A 22,350-nucleotide genomic window follows, 5' to 3' on the forward strand; every position below is an offset into this window, starting at 1 on the left:
ATACACACACACAGGTACACACACACAGGTACACACACACAGATACACACACACAGAGATACACACAGGTACACACACACACAGGTACACACACAGGTACACACACACAGGTTATCACACACACAGGTACACACACACACAGGTACACACACACACACACAGATACACACACACACACAGGTACACACACACACAGGTTACACACACACACAGGTACACACACACACAGGTACACACACACACAGGTACACACACACACAGGTACACACACACAGGTTACACACACACAGGTTACACACACAGGTACACACACAAAGGTTACACACACACAGGTACACACACACAGGTACACACACACACAGATATACACACACACACAGGTACACACACAGGTACACACACACACACAGGTACACACACACACAGGTACACACACACACACAGGTACACACACACACAGGTACACACACACAGATACACACACAGAGATACACACAGGCACACACACACACAGGTTACACACACACACAGGTACACACACACAGGTACACACACGTACACACACACACAGGTACACACACACAGGTACACACACACAGATACACACACACAGAGATACACACAGGTACACACACACAGGTACACACACAGGTATACACACACAAATACACTCACAGAGATACACACAGGTACACATACACACACAGGTACACACACACAGGTACACACACACAGATACACACACAGAGATACACACAGGTACACACACAGGTACACACACACACAGGTACACACACACAGGTTACCACACACACACAGGTACACACACACACAGGTACACACACACACAGATACACACACACACAGGTACACACACACACAGGTTACAAACACACACACACGCACAGGTACACACACACACAGGTACACACACATACAGGTACACACACAGGTACACACACACACAGGTACACACACACACACACAGGTACACACACACAGGTTACACACGCACACACACACAGGTACACACACACACACAGGTACACACACACACAGGTACACACAGGTACACACACAGATACACACAGAGATACATACAGGTACACACACAGGTACACACACACAGGTACACACACACAGGTTGCACACACACACAGGCACACACACAGGTCACACACACACACAGGTACACACAGATACACACAGGTCACACACACACACACAGGTACACACACAGATACACACAGGTACACACACAGATACACACAGAGATACACACAGGTACACACACAGGTACACACACACACAGGTTACACACACAGGTACACACACACAGGATACACACACACAGGTACACACAACAACAACAACAACAACCGCCATTCGCCACTAAGTGGCGGTGACGTCACCACGACGCTTGTGCCAGGCTATGTGCACCCTGAGGCCACGTGAAGTGTCGAACGCCCGCTGGCAGGAGGTCACGGGGCAGACCCAGGTGCCACGGGTCGACTGACTGAGATGACTGGCTGATGCACCACCTGTGCCCCCTACTGTGCCAACCTGCTGTGCTTTAGCCACCCGGAGCTCCGCTCGCTGTTGTGAGCGTCGCTCCTCCGCCCTCCGTTGTTGTTGGAGGGCGACTGCCTCCAACTGCCCAGTAGCATCCTTCACGAGCCTCCTCCACAGAGGCCGATCTTGACACCGCTGGTACCAGTCATCGGCAAGTCCACTCAGCTCCACGTCCTCCTGTACCACATCACTCCATCTCTTCTCTAGCCCGTGCCGCGCCCGCTTAGCCCCCTCAATCCGGCCAAACAAAAGCTGTTTCGGCATGCGGTGGCTGGGCATGCGGGCTACATGACCCAGCCATCGCAGCCTTGCCTGCCGGAGGAGCTCACCGATGGGACCCTGCCCAGATCTTTCAAGGATTTGTGAGCTCCTCACACAATCCAGTCTGGTTAAACCCAGGATGGATCGTAGGCAGGCCAGCCTAAATGTTTCTAACCGGCGAAGATGTTCCATTAGGGGGGTCCACGTTTCGCAAGCGTAGAGAAGGGAGGGAATGACCGTGGCCGAGAAGACCTGAAGCTTAGTGCGGAGCGACAGACCAGGTAGCTTCCACACAGCGTTACGCAACCGATGAAAAGATATTGCCGCTCGACTGATTCGGAGTGAGACCTCTGCTGTTAAACTGGAGCCAGTCATAAGCACACTGCCCAGGTATGGGAAACTCTCCACTCTCTCCACAACTGCCCCATCACCGATTGGGAGTTGTGGGGGTGGAGTGTCCGATGGTACAAAATACCCAGGCAGGTGCTTAGTTTTGGTGGGGCTGATGGTAAGGCCCCACCTCTTAGTGGCACGCTCCAGTCTCAGCAGCAGCGTCTCCAACTCCTCCTCTGACTGAGCAGCTATTACCAAGTCATCAGCATACATAACGTGGTTGAGCAGTAGGGAGCCATCCCTTGACCGCACCCGGGCATCGATTAGCCTCCCATTATATCTGTACCATATGGAGATTCCCCCGGTACAGCTATTGAAGGCTTCACGAACTACGTGGTCAAAATAGATGTTAAATAATGTGGGAGCCAGAGGACATCCCTGTCGCACCCCAAGGTGTACAGGGAATGGCTCTGACTCCCGGCCACGTAGTTTTACCCGGGCCCGCTCACCATCATGAAGGTCCTTAATGATCGTGAGCAGAGGGTCAGGTACTCCAAAAGCACGAAGAACGACCCAGAGCCCAGGCCTACTGATGGTATCATAGGCCTTGACCAGGTCAATAAAGCAGAGATGTAGGTCTTGTTGGAATTCCCTACACCTCTGCTGTAGCAGACGGACAGAAAATATGGCATCTGTGCAGGACCGCCCTTTCCTGAAACCGCATTGGGGCTCCGCAAGCCTCTCCTCAGCGTGCCTGGCAAGGCGATGCTGAATAATCCTTGCCAGGACCTTTCCCGGCACACTGAGGAGTGAGATGCCCCTGTAGTTGTTACAGTCTGTGCGGTCCCCCTTCTTAAAAAAGGGGACCACCACACAGGTACACACACACACACACAGGTACACACACAGGTACACACACACAGGTTACACACACACACACACACAGGTACACAAACACACGCACACAGGTACACACACACACACAGGTACACACACAGAGATACACACAGAGATACACACAGGAACACACACACACACAGGTTACACACACACACAGGTACACACACACAGGTACACACACAGGTACACACACACAGGTACACACACACACAGGTACACACACACAGGTACACACACACATATACAGACACAGAGATACACACAGGTACACAAACACACACAGGTACACACACACACAGGTACACACACACAAATATACACACACAGAGATACACACAGGTACACATACACACACACAGGTACACACACACAGGTACACACACACAGATACACACACAGAGATACACACAGGTACACACACACAGGAACACACACACACAGGTACACACACACACACAGGTTACCACACAGACACAGGTACAAACACACACAGGTACACACAGATACACACACACACACACAGGTAAACACACACAGGTTACACACACACACACACAGGTACACACACACACACAGGTACACACACACACAGGTACACACACACAGGTACACACACACAGGTCACACACACAGGTTACACACACACAGGTACACACACACACAGGTACACACACACAGGTACACACACACAGGTACACACACACACACAGGTACACACACAGAGATACACACAGGTACACACACACACAGGTACACACACACACACAGGTACACACACACACAGGTACACACACACACAGAGATACACACAGGTACACACATGTTACACACACACAGGTACACACACACAGACATAGGTACACACACACAGGTACACAACAACAACAACCGCCATTCGCCACTAAGTGGCGGTGACGTCACCACGACGCTTGTGCCAGGCTATGTGCACCCTGAGGCCACGTGAAGTGTCGAACGCCCGCTGGCAGGAGGTCACGGGGCAGACCCAGGTGCCACGGGTCGACTGACTGAGATGACTGGCTGATGCACCACCTGTGCCCCCTACTGTGCCAACCTGCTGTGCTTTAGCCACCCGGCGCTCCGCTCGCTGTTGTGAGCGTCGCTCCTCCGCCCTCCGTTGTTGTTGGAGGGCGACTGCCTCCAACTGCCCAGTAGCATCCTTCACGAGCCTCCTCCACAGAGGCCGATGTTGACACCGCTGGTACCAGTCATCGGCAAGTCCACTCAGCTCCACGTCCTCCTGTACCACATCACTCCATCTCTTCTCTAGCCCGTGCCGCGCCCGCTTAGCCCCCTCAATCCGGCCAAACAAAAGCTGTTTCGGCATGCGGTGGCTGGGCATGCGGGCTACATGACCCAGCCATCGCAGCCTTGCCTGCCGGAGGAGCTCACCGATGGGACCCTGCCCAGATCTTTCAAGGATTTGTGAGCTCCTCACACAATCCAGTCTGGTTAAACCCAGGATGGATCGTAGGCAGGCCAGCCTAAATGTTTCTAACCGGCGAAGATGTTCCATTAGGGGGGTCCACGTTTCGCAAGCGTAGAGAAGGGAGGGAATAACCGTGGCCGAGATGACCTGAAGCTTAGTGCGGAGCGACAGACCAGGTAGCTTCCACACAGCGTTACGCAACCGATGAAACGATATTGCCGCTCGACTGATTCGGAGTGAGACCTCTGCTGTTAAACTGGAGCCAGTCATAAGCACACTGCCCAGGTATGGGAAACTCTCCACTCTCTCCACAACTGCCCCATCACCGATTGGGAGTTGTGGGGGTGGAGTGTCCGATGGTACAAAATACCCAGGCAGGTGCTTAGTTTTGGTGGGGCTGATGGTAAGGCCCCACCTCTTAGTGGTACGCTCCAGTCTCCGCAGCAGCGTCTCCAACTCCTCCTCTGACTGAGCAGCTATTACCAAATCATCAGCATACATAACGTGGTTGAGCAATAGGGAGCCATCCCTTGACCGCACCCGGGCATCGATTAGCCTCCCATTATATCTGTACCATATGGAGATTCCCCCGGTACAGCTATTGAAGGCTTCACGAACTACGTGGTCAAAATAGATGTTAAATAATGTGGGAGCCAGAGGACATCCCTGTCGCACCCCAAGGTGTACAGGGGATGGCTCTGACTCCCGGCAACGTAGTTTTACCCGGGCCCGCTCACCATCATGAAGGTCCTTAATGATCGTGAGCAGAGGGTCAGGTACTCCAAAAGCACGAAGAACGACCCAGAGCCCAGGCCTACTGATGGTATCATAGGCCTTGACCAGGTCAATAAAGCAGAGATGTAGGTCTTGTTGGAATTCCCTACACCTCTGCTGTAGCAGACGGACAGAAAATATGGAATCTGTGCAGGACCGCCCTTTCCTGAAACTGCATTGGGGCTCCGCAAGCCTCTCCTCAGCGTGCCTGGCAAGGCGATGCTGAATAATCCTTGCCAGGACCTTTCCCGGCACACTGAAGAGTGAGATGCCCCTGTAGTTGTTACAGTCTGTGCGGTCCCCCTTCTTAAAAAGGGGGACCACCAGGGCATCCTTCCAATCCTGCGGAACCCGTCCAGTGGTCCAGACTGTTGTCATGATGTCATATAGGGCAGTCTGTGCACAAACGCCACCCTCCCTCAGCATTTCGCTTGGGAGATCATCTCTGCCCGCTGCCTTTCCTGGTCTCAGACTCCGGATCGCCTTCAATACTTCCTCAGCCTTCTGAAATATGTAACACAGGTACACACACACAGGTACACACACACACACAGCTGCTCAGGCACGCCATGGCCGTCGTTGTGGGCTACGTGACCCCAGACAATGCTTCTCTCGCCCGGCCGGATGACCTCAGGGGGAGCGGGGGTGGGCGGGAGGTGTCCCTGCGTCCCAGATCTTTCGAGCTTCTGCGAGCTCCTCACACGACCAGGCCTGCTGGCTAAGCCCGTGATGGATCGTGGTGCACGGCCAGACAGCCTGCGTCTATTCCAGCCGGCGAAGGTGTTCCATTGGAGTAGGGGTATGGGGCCGGACGAGGCCCGCGAAATCATTTGGTGTGGCCCAGGCCTACTCGAACATTCAACAAATCTAGGTAGGAGCAAAACCTCGAAAAGCAGTCGCGAGTAGCAACAACAACTCCCCCTCCCCCACCTCGCCGGTCTGCACGTGTTCACCGATCTCTACACCGTTCATCATACTAAGTACGCCAATTAAATGCTAATTTTTATGCTAATTCCTTTGTCAAGGCACCTTAATTTCTCTCACACATCTTAAAGGTCGCGGTCTGAGCTTGGCTGTGTTCACTCCAGCGCTGTCCTCGAGACAGTCTGGTCCCTTCACCTGATGAAGGCCACTTGTGTTGTGGCCGAAACGTCGTGAATTTTTTTTGTTGTTTTATACTTTTACGTGACTTTACCGAATAGAACCAAAGAGTATGGATCCTTGCAGTCACGAAAGCTTCAAGTCTAGACGCAACAACATCGTCAATAGCCAGCTAACATCATCATCACCGCCACGCCTCGCCATAGAGAAGCAGTTCCGGCCCATAGCATTACGGGCGAGTTAATGCAACGTCTGACCAAATATAACGGGCTCATTTTTAAGCTGATCATTTTGCATGACGTTATAAATATCCTAATGGCCCTCTGGATGAAAAAAAGAGGTTTACCCACCCCTAGCATTTAGAGGGAGCGCCTTCCGCCGGCGATAATTTTGGAGGTCCGCGTGTCTCAAGCGTCGACAAGAAGGGATGAGGGGGGGGGGTTAACCCCCCGTGGCCGCCGAGAAGTACTCGAAAGCTTCGTGCGGAGCGACGGGCCCCCATGTGGCTGTCAACACGGGAGCGGTTACGCAGCGGATCGCAAAGATAGTGCCACCCGACTGGGGTCCGGGGTGAGACCTCTGCTGTCAAAGCGGATCTGGTCATGAGCACACGATACGCATGCGCACATAGGTAGACATATACACGTACATATATACACACACACGCGTACAAGACGAAACAAAGATCCCCCGTGTAGCCTTGACAGACTGTAGGGGCAAGTGCTGTTAGGCGAGCGCCTATGAAGGCCGGCACGGCACGGCACGCGAGGGGGTGGGTGGACAGCAACCACGCCCGACCGCCTTTGTCTCCCCAGTGGCGATGTTTACTACGCACCGCATCAGGTAGTCATTTGAGGCTGAGTCGACCTAGGGGAGGCCCAGGACCGGTTCAGATAATCGTCACCGGTATTGGCCGTGAGCGGGAATCGAACCCGGGTCGTCGGGTTTATAGCGGAGCGTAGCTCTAACCACTACTACACTACCGCTCCACATACATACACACACAGGTACACACACACACAGGTACACACACACACACAGGTACACACACACACAGGTACACACACACAGGTACACACACAGGTACATACACACAGGTACACACACAGGTACACACACACAGGTACACACACACACAGGTACACACACACACAGGTACACACGCAGGTACACACACAGGTACACACGCAGGTACACACACAGGTACACACACACACAGATACACACACACACACACAGGTACACACAGGTACACACACACAGGTACACACACAGGTACATACACACAGGTACACACAGGTACACACACACAGGTTACACACACACACAGGTACACACACACACTCACACAGGTACACACACACAGGCACACACACACAGATACACACACAGAGATACACACAGGTACACACACACACAGGTTACACACACACACAGGTACACACACACAGGTACACACACAGGTACACACACACAGGCACACACAGGTACACACACACACGGGTACACACACAGATACACACACAGAGAAACACACAGGTACACACACACACAGGTACACACACACACACAGGTACACACACACAAACACACACACAGAGATACACACAGGTACACATACACACACACAGGTACACACACACAGGTACACACACACAGATACACACACAGAGATACACACAGATACACACACACACAGGTACACACACAGGTACACACACACAGGTTATCACACACACAGGTACACACACACACAGGTACACACACACAGATACACACACACACACAGGTACACACACACACACAGGTTACACACACACACAGGTACACACACACACAGGTACACACACACAGGTACACACACACACAGGTACACACACACAGGTTACACACACACAGGTTACACACACAGGTACACACACACAGGTTACACACACACAGGTACACACACACAGGTACACACACACACAGATATACACACACACACAGGTACACACACAGGTACACACACACAGGTTACACACACACACAGGTACACACACACACACACAGGTACACACACACACAGGTACACACACACAGATACACACACGTACACACACACACAGGTACACACACACAGGTACACACACACAGATACACACACACAGAGATACACACAGGTACACACACACAGGTACACACACAGGTATACACACACAAATACACTCACAGAGATACACACAGGTACACATACACACACAGGTACACACACACAGGTACACACACACAGATACACACACAGAGATACACACAGGTACACACACAGGTACACACACACAGGTACACACACACAGGTTACCACACACACACAGGTACACACACACACAGGTACACACACACACAGATACACACACACACACACAGGTACACACACACAGGTTACAAACACACACACACGCACAGGTACACACACACACAGGTACACACACACACAGGTACACACACAGGTACACACACACACAGGTACACACACACACACACAGGTACACACACACAGGTTACACACGCACACACACACAGGTACACACACACACACAGGTACACACACACACAGGTACACACAGGTACACACACAGATACACACAGAGATACATACAGGTACACACACAGGTACACACACACAGGTACACACACACAGGTTGCACACACACACAGGCACACACACAGGTCACACACACACACACACAGGTACACACAGATACACACAGGTCACACACACACACAGGTACACACACAGATACACACAGGTACACACACAGATACACACAGAGATACACACAAGTACACACACAGGTACACACACACACAGGTTACACACACAGGTACACACACACAGGATACACACACACAGGTACACACACACAGGTACACACACACAAATACACACACACACAGGTACACACACAGGTACACACACATAGGTTACACACACACACACAGGTACACAAACACACGCACACAGGTACACACACACACACAGGTACACACACAGAGATACACACACAGAGATACACACAGGTACACACACACACACAGGTTACACACACACACAGGTACACACACACAGGTACACACACAGGTACACACACACAGGTACACACACACACAGGTACACACACACAGGTACACACACACAGATACAGACACAGAGATACACACAGGTACACACACACACACAGGTACACACACACACAGGTACACACACACAAATATACACACACAGAGATACACACAGGTACACATACACACACACAGGTACACACACAGGTACACACACACAGATACACACACAGAGATACACACAGGTACACACACACAGGAACACACACACACAGGTACACACACACACAGGTTACCACACACACACAGGTACACACACACACAGGTACACACAGATACACACACACACAGGTACACACACACAGGTTACACACACACACACAGGTACACACACACACACAGGTACACACACACACAGGTACACACACACAGGTACACACACACACAGGTCACACACACAGGTTACACACACACAGGTACACACACACACAGATACACACACACAGGTACACACACACAGGTACACACACACACAGGTACACACACAGAGATACACACAAGTACACACACACACAGGTACACACACACACACAGGTACACACACACAGGTACACACACACACAGAGATACACACAGGTACACACACGTTACACACACACAGGTACACACACACAGACATAGGTACACACACACAGGTACACAACAACAACAACCGCCATTCGCCACTAAGTGGCGGTGACGTCACCACGACGCTTGTGCCAGGCTATGTGCACCCTGGGCCACGTGAAGTGTCGAACGCCCGCTGGCAGGAGGTCACGGGGCAGACCCAGGTGCCACGGGTCGACTGACTGAGATGACTGGCTGATGCACCACCTGTGCCCCCTACTGTGCCAACCTGCTGTGCTTTAGCCACCCGGCGCTCCGCTCGCTGTTGTGAGCGTCGCTCCTCCGCCCTCCGTTGTTGTTGGAGGGCGACTGCCTCCAACTGCCCAGTAGCATCCTTCACGAGCCTCCTCCACAGAGGCCGATCTTGACACCGCTGGTACCAGTCATCGGCAAGTCCACTCAGCTCCACGTCCTCCTGTACCACATCACTCCATCTCTTCTCTAGCCCGTGCCGCGCCCGCTTAGCCCCCTCAATCCGGCCAAACAAAAGCTGTTTCGGCATGCGGTGGCTGGGCATGCGGGCTACATGACCCAGCCATCGCAGCCTTGCCTGCCGGAGGAGCTCACCGATGGGACCCTGCCCAGATCTTTCAAGGATTTGTGAGCTCCTCACACAATCCAGTCTGGTTAAACCCAGGATGGATCGTAGGCAGGCCAGCCTAAATGTTTCAAACCGGCGAAGATGTTCCATTAGGGGGGTCCACGTTTCGCAAGCGTAGAGAAGGGAGGGAATGACCGTGGCCGAGAAGACCTGAAGCTTAGTGCGGAGCGACAGACCAGGTAGCTTCCACACAGCGTTACGCAACCGATGAAAAGATATTGCCGCTCGACTGATTCGGAGTGAGACCTCTGCTGTTAAACTGGAGCCAGTCATAAGCACACTGCCCAGGTATGGGAAACTCTCCACTCTCTCCACAACTGCCCCATCACCGATTGGGAGTTGTGGGGGTGGAGTGTCCGATGGTACAAAATACCCAGGCAGGTGCTTAGTTTTGGTGGGGCTGATGGTAAGGCCCCACCTCTTAGTGGCACGCTCCAGTCTCCGCAGCAGCGTCTCCAACTCCTCCTCTGACTGAGCAGCTATTACCAAATCATCAGCATACATAACGTGGTTGAGCAATAGGGAGCCATCCCTTGACCGCACCCGGGCATCGATTAGCCTCCCATTATATCTGTACCATATGGAGATTCCCCCGGTACAGCTATTGAAGGCTTCACGAACTACGTGGTCAAAATAGATGTTAAATAATGTGGGAGCCAGAGGACATCCCTGTCGCACCCCAAGGTGTACAGGGAATGGCTCTGACTCCCGGCCACGTAGTTTTACCCGGGCCCGCTCACCATCATGAAGGTCCTTAATGATCGTGAGCAGAGGGTCAGGTACTCCAAAAGCACGAAGAACGACCCAGAGCCCAGGCCTACTGATGGTATCATAGGCCTTGACCAGGTCAATAAAGCAGAGATGTAGGTCTTGTTGGAATTCCCTACACCTCTGCTGTAGCAGACGGACAGAAAATATGGAATCTGTGCAGGACCGCCCTTTCCTGAAACTGCATTGGGGCTCCGCAAGCCTCTCCTCAGCGTGCCTGGCAAGGCAATGCTGAATAATCCTTGCCAGGACCTTTCCCGGCACACTGAGGAGTGAGATGCCCCTGTAGTTGTTACAGTCTGTGCGGTCCCCCTTCTTAAAAAGGGGGACCACCAGGGCATCCTTCCAATCCTGCGGAACCCGTCCAGTGGTCCAGACTATTGTTATGATGTCATATAGGGCAGTCTGTGCACAAACGCCACCCTCCCTCAGCATTTCGCTTGGGAGATCATCTCTGCCCGCTGCCTTTCCTGGTCTCAGACTCCGGATCGCCTTCAATACTTCCTCAGCCTTCTGAAATATGTAACACAGGTACACACACACAGGTACACACACACACACAGCTGCTCAGGCACGCCATGGCCGTCGTTGTGGGCTACGTGACCCCAGCCAATGCTTCTCTCGCCCGGCCGGATGACCTCAGGGGGAGCGGGGGTGGGCGGGAGGTGTCCCTGCGTCCCAGATCTTTCGAACTTCTGCGAGCTCCTCACACGACCAGGCCTGCTGGCTAAGCCCGTGATGGATCGTGGTGCACGGCCAGACAGCCTGCGTCTATTCCAGCCGGCGAAGGTGTTCCATTGGAGTAGGGGTATGGGGCCGGACGAGGCCCGCGAAATCATTTGGTGTGGCCCAGGCCTACTCGAACATTCAACGAATCTAGGTAGGAGCAAAACCTGGAAAAGCAGTCGCGAGTAGCAACAACAACTCCCCCTCCCCCTCGCCGGTCTGCACGTGTTCACCCATCTCTACACCGTTCATCATACTAAGTATGCCAATTAAATGCTAATTTTTATGCTAATTCATTTGTCAAGGCACCTTAATTTCTCTCACACATCTTAAAGGTCGCGGTCTGAGCTTGGCTGTGTTCACTCCAGCGCTGTCCTCGAGACAGTCTGGTCCCTTCACCTGATGAAGGCCACTTGTGTTGTGGCCGAAACGTCGTTAATTTTTTTTGTTGTTTTATACTTTTACGCGACTTTACCGAATAGAACCAAAGAGTATGGATCCTTGCAGTCACGAAAGCTTCAGGTCTAGACGCAACAACATCGTCAATAGCCAGCTAACATCATCATCATCATCATCACCGCCACGCCTCGCCATAGAGAAGCAGTTCCGGCCCATAGCATTACGGGCGAGTTAATGCAACGTCTGACCAAATATAACGGGCTCATTTTTAAGCTGATCATTTTGCATGACGTTATAAATATCCTAATGGCCCTCTGGATGAAAAAAAGAGGTTTACCCACCCCTAGCATTTAGATTTTAGAGGGAGCGCCTTCCGCCGGCGATAATTTTGGAGGTCCGCGTGTCTCAAGCGTCGACAAGAAGGGATGAGGGGGGGGGGGTAACCCCCCCGTGGCCGCCGAGAAGTACCCGAAGCTTCGTGCGGAGCGACGGGCCCCCATGTGGCTGTCAACACGGGAGCGGTTACGCAGCGGATCGCAAAGATAGTGCCACCCGACTGGGGTCCGGGGTGAGACCTCTGCTGTCAAAGCGGATCTGGTCATGAGCACACGATACGCATGCGCACATAGGTAGACATATACACGTACATATATACACACACACGCGTACAAGACGAAACAAAGATCCCCCGTGTAGCCTTGACAGACTGTAGGGGCAAGTGCTGTTAGGCGAGCGCCTATGAAGGCCGGCACGGCACGGCACGCGAGGGGGTGGGTGGACAGCAACCACGCCCGACCGCCTTTGTCTCCCCAGTGGCGATGTTTACTACGCACCGCATCAGGTAGTCATTTGAGGCTGAGTCGACGTAGGGGAGGCCCAGGACTGGTTCAGATAATCGTCACCGGTATTGGCCGTGAGCGGGAATCGAACCGGGTCGCCGGGTTTATAGCGGAGCGTAGCGCTAACCACTACTACACTACCGCTCCACATACATACACACACAGGTACACACACACACAGGTACACACACACACAGGTACACACACACACAGGTACACACACACAGGTACACACACACAGGTACATACACACAGGTACACACACACAGGTACACACACACAGGTACACACACACACAGGTACACACACACAGGTACACACGCAGGTACAACAACAACAACAACCGCCATTCGCCACTAAGTGGCGGTGACGTCACCACGACGCTTGTGCCAGGCTATGTGCACCCTGAGGCCACGTGAAGTGTCGAACGCCCGCTGGCAGGAGGTCACGGGGCAGACCCAGGTGCCACGGGTCGACTGACTGAGATGACTGGCTGATGCACCACCTGTGCCCCCTACTGTGCCAACCTGCTGTGCTTTAGCCACCCGGCGCTCCGCTCGCTGTTGTGAGCGTCGCTCCTCCGCCCTCCGTTGTTGTTGGAGGGCGACTGCCTCCAACTGCCCAGTAGCATCCCTCACGAGCCTCCTCCACAGAGGCCGATCCCGACACCGCTGGTACCAGTCATCGGCAAGTCCACTCAGCTCCACGTCCTCCCGTACCACATCACTCCATCTCCTCCCCAGCCCGTGCCGCGCCCGCCCAGCCCCCCCAATCCGGCCAAACAAAAGCCGCCTCGGCATGCGGTGGCTGGGCATGCGGGCCACATGACCCAGCCATCGCAGCCCCGCCTGCCGGAGGAGCCCACCGATGGGACCCCGCCCAGATCCTTCAAGGACTTGTGAGCTCCTCACACAATCCAGTCTGGCCAAACCCAGGATGGATCGTAGGCAGGCCAGCCCAAATGTTTCCAACCGGCGAAGATGCCCCATCAGGGGGGTCCACGTTTCGCAAGCACAGAGAAGGGAGGGAATGACCGTGGCCGAGAAGACCTGAAGCCTAGTGCGGAGCGACAGACCAGGTAGCTTCCACACAGCGTTACGCAACCGATGAAAAGATATTGCCGCTCGACTGATTCGGAGTGAGACCTCTGCTGTTAAACTGGAGCCAGTCATAAGCACACTGCCCAGGTATGGGAAACTCTCCACTCTCTCCACAACTGCCCCACCACCGATTGGGAGTTGTGGTGGTGGAGTGTCCGATGGTACAAAATACCCAGGCAGGTGCCTAGTTTTGGTGGGGCTGATGGTAAGGCCCCACCTCTTAGTGGCATGCTCCAGTCTCAGCAGCAGCGTCTCCAACTCCTCCTCTGACTGAGCAGCTATTACCAAGTCATCAGCATACATAACGTGGTTGAGCAATAGGGAGCCATCCCTTGACCGCACCCGGGCATCGATTAGCCTCCCATTATATCTGTACCATATGGAGATTCCCCCGGTACAGCTATTGAAGGCTTCACGAACTACGTGGTCAAAATAGATGTTAAATAATGTGGGAGCCAAAGGACATCCCTGTCGCACCCCAAGGTGTACAGGGAATGGCTCTGACTCCCGGCCACGTAGTTTTACCCGGGCCCGCTCACCATCATGAAGGTCCTTAATGATCGTGAGCAGAGGGTCAGGTACTCCAAAAGCACGAAGAACGACCCAGAGCCCAGGCCTACTGATGGTATCATAGGCCTTGACCAGGTCAATAAAGCAGAGATGTAGGTCTTGTTGGAATTCCCTACACCTCTGCTGTAGCAGACGGACAGAAAATATGGCATCTGTGCAGGACCGCCCTTTCCTGAAACCGCATTGGGGCTCCGCAAGCCTCTCCTCAGCGTGCCTGGCAAGGCGATGCTGAATAATCCTTGCCAGGACCTTTCCCGGCACACTGAGGAGTGAGATGCCCCTGTAGTTGTTACAGTCTGTGCGGTCCCCCTTCTTAAAAAGGGGGACCACCAGGGCATTCTTAAAAAGGGGGACCACCAGGGGTACACACGCAGGTACACACACAGGTACACACACACAGGTACACTTCACCTACCTCCGCCTTCCGTCATGTCTTCTTCGTGTCTTCAGAAGTATTGAGTTAGTTGACGATCCAGTGAGTGTTTGTGTGTAGGTGTGTGTGTGTCAGGGTGTGTGTAGGTGTGGGTGTGTCTACCCGTGCGTGGGTCTGTATACGTGTCTGTGTTAGTGTTCGTTTGTCTCTATGTGTGTGTGTATTATGTGTGTGTATCTATGTGTTTGTGTGTATCTATGTGTTTGTGTGTGTCTATGTGTTTGTGTGTGTCTCTATGTGTGTGTGTGTGTCTATGTGTGTGTGTGTCTATGTGTGTGTGTCTATTTCTCTCTATATATGTATCTCTGTATGAGCGATATGCGTCTCTCTCTCTCTCTGTGCGTGTCTGTGTGTATCTATATGCGTGCTTTGGTGTGTCTCTACGTGTGAGTCTGTGTGTGTGTCTCTACTTGTGAGTCTGTGTGTCTCTACTTGTGAGTCTGTGTGTCTCTCTCTGTGCGTGCTTCTGTTCGTGCCTCTGTGTGTGTCTGTGTGAGTCTGTGTGTGTCGGTGTGAGTCTGTGTGTGTGTCTCTACTTGTGAGTCTGTGTGTGTGTCTGTGTGAGCCTGTGTGTCTCTCTCTCTGTGCGTGCCTCTGTGTGTCTCTGCGTGTGAGTCTGTGTGTGTGTGTCTGTGTGAGTCTGTGTGTGTGCCTCTGTCTGTGCGTGCCTCTGTGTGTGTGTCTACCTGTCAGTCTCTGTGTGTTTGTTAATTTCCATACCCCCCCCACCACCCCCGCTCCTTGAGAGCTTCCGTAGATTCTCTTTTGTTAGCGACATCTGCGAATTTGAATCTACACGCGGTAGACAGGTGGACGACTAGGGCGATTCAGGCAGGCACCGTACGAGCACACGAAGACAAAGATCCCCCGTATAGCCTGTAACAGACTGTTGGGGCAAGTGCTGTCACCTATGAAGGCCGGCACGGCACGCGAGGGGGTGGGTGGGTAGGCCGGTACAGCGCCCGACCGCCTTTGTCTCCCAATTGCTGGCGTTTAATACACGCAACACACCAGGTACTCATGTGGTTTTTTTAAGGCTGAGTCGACCTAGGGGGAGGCCCGAGACCGGTTTATAGCGCATTGCGCTAACCACTGCAATACCGCTCCCCACGTACACTTGCAGACACACACGTGTTGACACACACACACACGTGTTGACACTCACACACGTGTTGACACACACACACGTGTTGACACTCATTCACACACGTGTTGACACACACACACGTGTTGACACACATACACACATTGTGTGTGTATGGTGACGTACACACACACACACACGGGCATGCACACACACACGCACTGGCACACACACACACTGACACACACACACGCACTGACACACACACACGCACTGACACACACGCACTGGCGCACACACACGCACTGGCACGCGCACGCACATGCATGCACTGGCACACGCACTGGCACACACACACACACGCACTGGCATGCACACGTACTGGCACACACACACACTGGCACACACACACTGGCACACACGCACTGCCACATACTGGCGCACACACACACACGCACTGGCACGCCGGTTACGCAACGCCACTCACCCGCTCGCACACGTCAATGGAGAACCCCTTGAGGGCAATCTGATGGCATCACCAGCTGATGCCATCACCAGCTGATGGCATCACCTGGTGATGGCATCACCTGGTGAGAATTTACGATTCACAGTCTGACCACATTTTACCTGGGAGGTGTGCGTGTGTGTCAGTGTGTGTGTGTCAGTGTGTGTGTCAGTGTGTGTGTCAGCGTGTGTGTGTCAGTGTGTGTGTGTCACTTCACGTGGCCTCAGGGTGCCTGGCACAAGCGTCGTGGTGACGTCACCGCCACTTAGTGGTGAATGGCGGTTGTTGTAGTTGTGTGTCAGTGTGTGTGTCAGCGTGTGTGTCAGCGTGTGTGTGTGTATGCGTGTGTGTGTCAGTGTCTGCGTGTGTGTGTCAGTGTCTGCGTGTGTGTGTCAGTGTCTGCGCGTGTGTATGTCAGTGTCTGCGTGTGTGTGTCAGTGTGTGTGTCAGTGCGTCAGTGTCTGCGTGTGTGTGTCAGTGTCTGCGTGTGTGTGTGTGTCTGCGCGTGTGTGTGTGTCTGCGCGTGTGTATGTCAGTGTCTGCGTGTGTGTGTCAGTGTGTGTGTGTGTCAGTGTGTCAGTGTCAGCGTGTGTGCGTCAGCGTGTGTGTGTCAGCGTGTGTGTGTCAGTGTCTGCGTGTGTGTGTCAGTGTCTGCGTGTGTGTGTGTCAGTGTCTGCGTGTCACTGTCTGCGTGTGTGTGTCAGTGTCTGCGTGTGTGTGTGTCAGTGTCTGCGTGTCACTGTCTGCGTGTGTGTGTAAGTGTCTGCGTGTGTGTGTGTCAGTGTCTGCGTGTGTGTGTCAGTGTCTGCGTGTGTGTGTCAGTGTCTGCGTGTGTGTGTCAGTGTCTGTGTGTGTGTCAGTGTGTGTGTCAGTGTCTGCGTGTGTGTGTCAGTGTCTGCGTGTGTGTCAGTCTGCGTGTGTGTGTCAGTGTCTGCGTGTGTGTGTCAGTGTCTGCGTGTGTGTGTCAGTGTCTGTGTGTGTGTGTCAGTGTCTGCGTGTGTGTGTCAGTGTCTGCGTGTGTGTGTCAGTGTGTGTGTCAGTGTCTGCGTGTGTGTGTCAGTGTCTGTGTGTGTGTCAGTGTCTGCGTGTGTGTGTCAGTGTCTGTGTGTGTGTCAGTGTCTGTGTGTGTGTCAGTGTCTGCGTGTGTGTGTCAGTGTCTGCGTGTGTGTGTCAGTGTCTGCGTGTGTGTCAGTCTGCGTGTGTGTGTCAGTGTCTGCGTGTGTGTGTCAGTGTCTGCGTGTGTGTGTCAGTGTGTGTGTCAGTGTCTGCGTGTGTGTGTCAGTGTCTGCGTGTGTGTGTCAGTGTGTGTGTCAGTGTCTGCGTGTGTGTGTCAGTGTTTGCGAGTCGACGTAAAGCCGGCCAGGAGCGGTTTTGGTTATTAACGGCTGCAATTGTGCGGTCGTGAACCCGGAATCCAACTGAGGCTTCGTAACCCCAGTTGCGCCACAAACACACACACAAACACACAAAGGAACGTTCACGTATTTGCATTCACAAAGATGCCCCGTGTAGCCTTGACAGGCTGTTGGGGCAAGTGCTCTTCGCGAGTAGCTATCACCCTAAATGGCACACGAGGGGGTGGGTGATCAGCCTTTGTCTCCTCCAGTGGCGATGCTTACGACACACCGCTACTCATTTGAGGCCGAGTCGACCTAGGGGAGGCCCAGGACCGGTTCATATAATCGTCACTGGTGGTGTTGGCCGTGAGCGGGAATTGAACTCGGGTCGCCGGTTTTGTAGCGCAGCGTAGCGCTAACCACTACACCACCGCTCCCCTCTACACACAAACACACTCACTAACACACACACACTCACTAACACCCTCACATACCCACACGTAATAAACACAACAACAGCCAATATTCACCACTAAGTGGTGGAGACGTCACCACGGCGCTTGTGCCAGGCTAGGTGCACTTTGAGGCCGCGTGTCGAAGGCTCGCTGACAGGAGGTCACGGGGCAGAACCAGCAGGTGCCATGGGCTGGCTGACTGAGATGACTGGTATAGATGCATCGGCTGTACCCCCGACTGTGCCAAGTTTCCTCACAGACACACACACACTTTATTATACACAATTACTCATACGTAACACCGTTTGAAGACAAAGATCCCCCGTATGGCCTTAACAGACTGTAGGGGCAAGTGCTGTTAGCGAGCAACACCTATGAAGGCCGGAACGGTACACGAGGGGGTGGGTGGCGAGCACCACGCCCGACCGCCTTTGTCTCCCTAGTGGCAATGTTTACACACCGCACCAGGTACTCATTTGAGACTGAGTCGACCTAGGGGAGGCCCGGGATCGGTTCAGATAATCGTCACTGGTGTTGGCCGTGAGCGGGAATCGAACCCGGGTCGCTAGGTTCATAGCGCAGCGCGCTAACCGCTACACTACCGCTCCCCACTACACACAAACAGACACATACATACACATACCCACACACACACACGAACGTGCATAGCAGACTCTCTAAACACACCCAAGTTTCACCGCTGCCCAAACTATTTTCTCCTGACCAATAATTAACCCGAGTCACCTGAAAATTAATCAGTTGGCGAACCACGGGGAGAGAGAGACGGAGAGAGACACAAACTCCAAATATACAGCAGCAGCAGGCGTCGTCAGGGTCGGGATCGAACCCACGACCTCCTGCGTACCAGGAGATGAGATAACATCTTGGCAACGATAGCCACCCGGATCGATCGGCCTGGCACCCACTCACTTACTCACCCACCCACTCACCTACTCACCCACCCACTCACCTACTCACCCACCCACTCACCTACTCATCCACCCACTCACCTACTCATCCACCCACTCACCTACTCACCCACCGACCCACTCACCCACTCACCTACTCACCCACCCACTCACCTACTCACCCACCCACTCACCTACTCATCCACCCACTCACCTACTCATCCACCCACTCACCTACTCACCCACCGACCCACTCACCCACTCACCCACTCACCTACTCACCCACCCACTCACCTACTCACCCACCCACTCACCTACTCACCCACCCACTCAGCTACTCACCCACCCAATCATCCACCCACTCACTTACTCACCCACTTACTCACCCACCCACTCACCTACTCACCCACCCACTAACTTACCCCCCCCCCCCCCACTCACCTACTCACCCACTCACTCACCCAGCCACTCACCTACTCGGTCACCCACTCACCTACTCAGCAGTCCATCGGCCTTGAACTCACCTACCATGTGCCCCAGGCCAAGATGTTCATATGCCCCAGACCAGATGTTCATGTGCCCCAAACCAGATGTCCATGAACCTCAGACCAGATGTTCATGTGCCCCAGGTCAGATGTCCATGAACCTCAGACCAAATGTTCATGTGCCCCAGGCCAGCTGTTCATGTGCCCCAGGCCAAAATGTTCATGTGACCCAAACCAGATGTCCATGAACCTCAGTCCAGATGTTCATGTGCGCCGGGCCAAGATGTTCATGTGCCCCAGGCCAAGATGTTCATGTGCCCCAGGCCAAGATGTTCATGTGCCCCAGGCCAAGATGTTCATGAACCTTAGACTAGATGTTCATGTGCCCCAGACCAGATGTTCATTAGCCCCAAACCAGATGTTCATGAACTACAGACCAGATGTCCATGAACCTCAGACCAGATGTTCATGAGCCCCAGGTCAGATGTCCATGAACCTCAGACCAGATGTCCATGAACCTCAGACCAGATGTTCATGAGCCCCAGGCCAGGTGTTCATGAGCCCCAGACCAGATGTCCATGAACCTCAGACCAGATGTTCATGAGCCCCAGGCAAGATGTGCATTGGTGATTAATTTTCATGATTTTCCACTGATAGTGGACGTGGCAGGTATTGAACTTGGGTCACCGGGTACGTGGCACACGCGCTAACCACTGCGCCACCATTCCCCACATACACAACAACAACAACCGCCATTCGCCACTAAGTGGCGGTGACGTCACCACGACGCTTGTGCCAGGCTATGTGCACCCTGAGGCCACGTGAAGTGTCGAACGCCCGCTGGCAGGAGGTCACGGGGCAGACCCAGGTGCCACGGGTCGACTGACTGAGATGACTGGCTGATGCACCACCTGTGCCCCCTACTGTGCCAACCTGCTGTGCTTTAGCCACCCGGCGCTCCGCTCGCTGTTGTGAGCGTCGCTCCTCCGCCCTCCGTTGTTGTTGGAGGGCGACTACCTCCAACTGCCCAGTAGCATCCTTCACGAGCCTCCTCCACAGAGGCTGATCTTGACACCGCTGGTACCAGTCATCGGCAAGTCCACTCAGCTCCACGTCCTCCTGTACCACATCACTCCATCTCTTCTCTAGCCCGTGCCGCGCCCGCTTAGCCCCCTCAATCCGGCCAAACAAAAGCTGTTTCGGCATGCGGTGGCTGGGCATGCGGGCTACATGACCCAGCCATCGCAGCCTTGCCTGCCGGAGGGGCTCACCGATGGGACCCTGCCCAGATCTTTCAAGGATTTGTGAGCTCCTCACACAATCCAGTCTGGTCAAACCCAGGATGGATCGTAGGCAGGCCAGCCTAAATGTTTCTAACCGGCGAAGATGTTCCATTAGGGGGGTCCACGTTTCGCAAGCGTAGAGAAGGGAGGGAATGACCGTGGCCGAGAAGACCTGAAGCTTAGTGCGGAGCGACAGACCAGGTAGCTTCCACACAGCGTTACGCAACCGATGAAAAGATATTGCCGCTCGACTGATTCGGAGTGAGACCTCTGCTGTTAAACTGGAGCCAGTCATAAGCACACTGCCCAGGTATGGGAAACTCTCCACTCTCTCCACAACTGCCCCATCACCGATTGTGAGTTGTGGGGGTGGAGTGTCCGATGGTACAAAATTCCCAGGCAGGTGCTTAGTTTTGGTGGGGCTGATGGTAAGGCCCCACCTCTTAGTGGCACGCTCCAGTCTCAGCAGCAGCGTCTCCAACTCCTCCTCTGACTGAGCAGCTATTACCAAATCATCAGCATACATAACGTGGTTGAGCAATAGGGAGCCATCCCTTGACCGCACCCGGGCATCGATTAGCCTCCCATTATATCTGTACCATATGGAGATTCCCCCGGTACAGCTATTGAAGGCTTCACGAACTACGTGGTCAAAATAGATGTTAAATAATGTGGGAGCCAGAGGACATCCCTGTCGCACC

The 22,350-nt window shown here is 53.6% G+C and overlaps 1 protein-coding gene across 1 annotated transcript in view; it reads right to left on the minus strand.

Moving 5' to 3' along the window:
* The window catches only part of LOC142906256 (transmembrane protease serine 2-like), a 36,738-nt gene extending 20,420 nt beyond the window's left edge, over positions 1 to 16,318 (minus strand). Inside the window, exon 1 of the mRNA XM_076053678.1 lies at positions 15,575 to 16,318. Within this exon, the coding sequence (XP_075909793.1) occupies positions 15,575 to 15,590 (16 nt within the window). The 5' untranslated portion in view covers positions 15,591 to 16,318. The remainder of the gene's footprint in view (positions 1 to 15,574) is intronic.
* Positions 16,319 to 22,350: the final 6,032 nt, after the last annotated feature.

Source organism: Petromyzon marinus, chromosome 62 (genome assembly GCF_048934315.1).
Source record: "Petromyzon marinus isolate PM22_M1 ecotype Great Lakes invasive population chromosome 62, UKy_Petmar_22M1.pri1.0, whole genome shotgun sequence".
NCBI classification, from domain to species: Eukaryota; Metazoa; Chordata; class Hyperoartia; order Petromyzontiformes; family Petromyzontidae; genus Petromyzon; species Petromyzon marinus.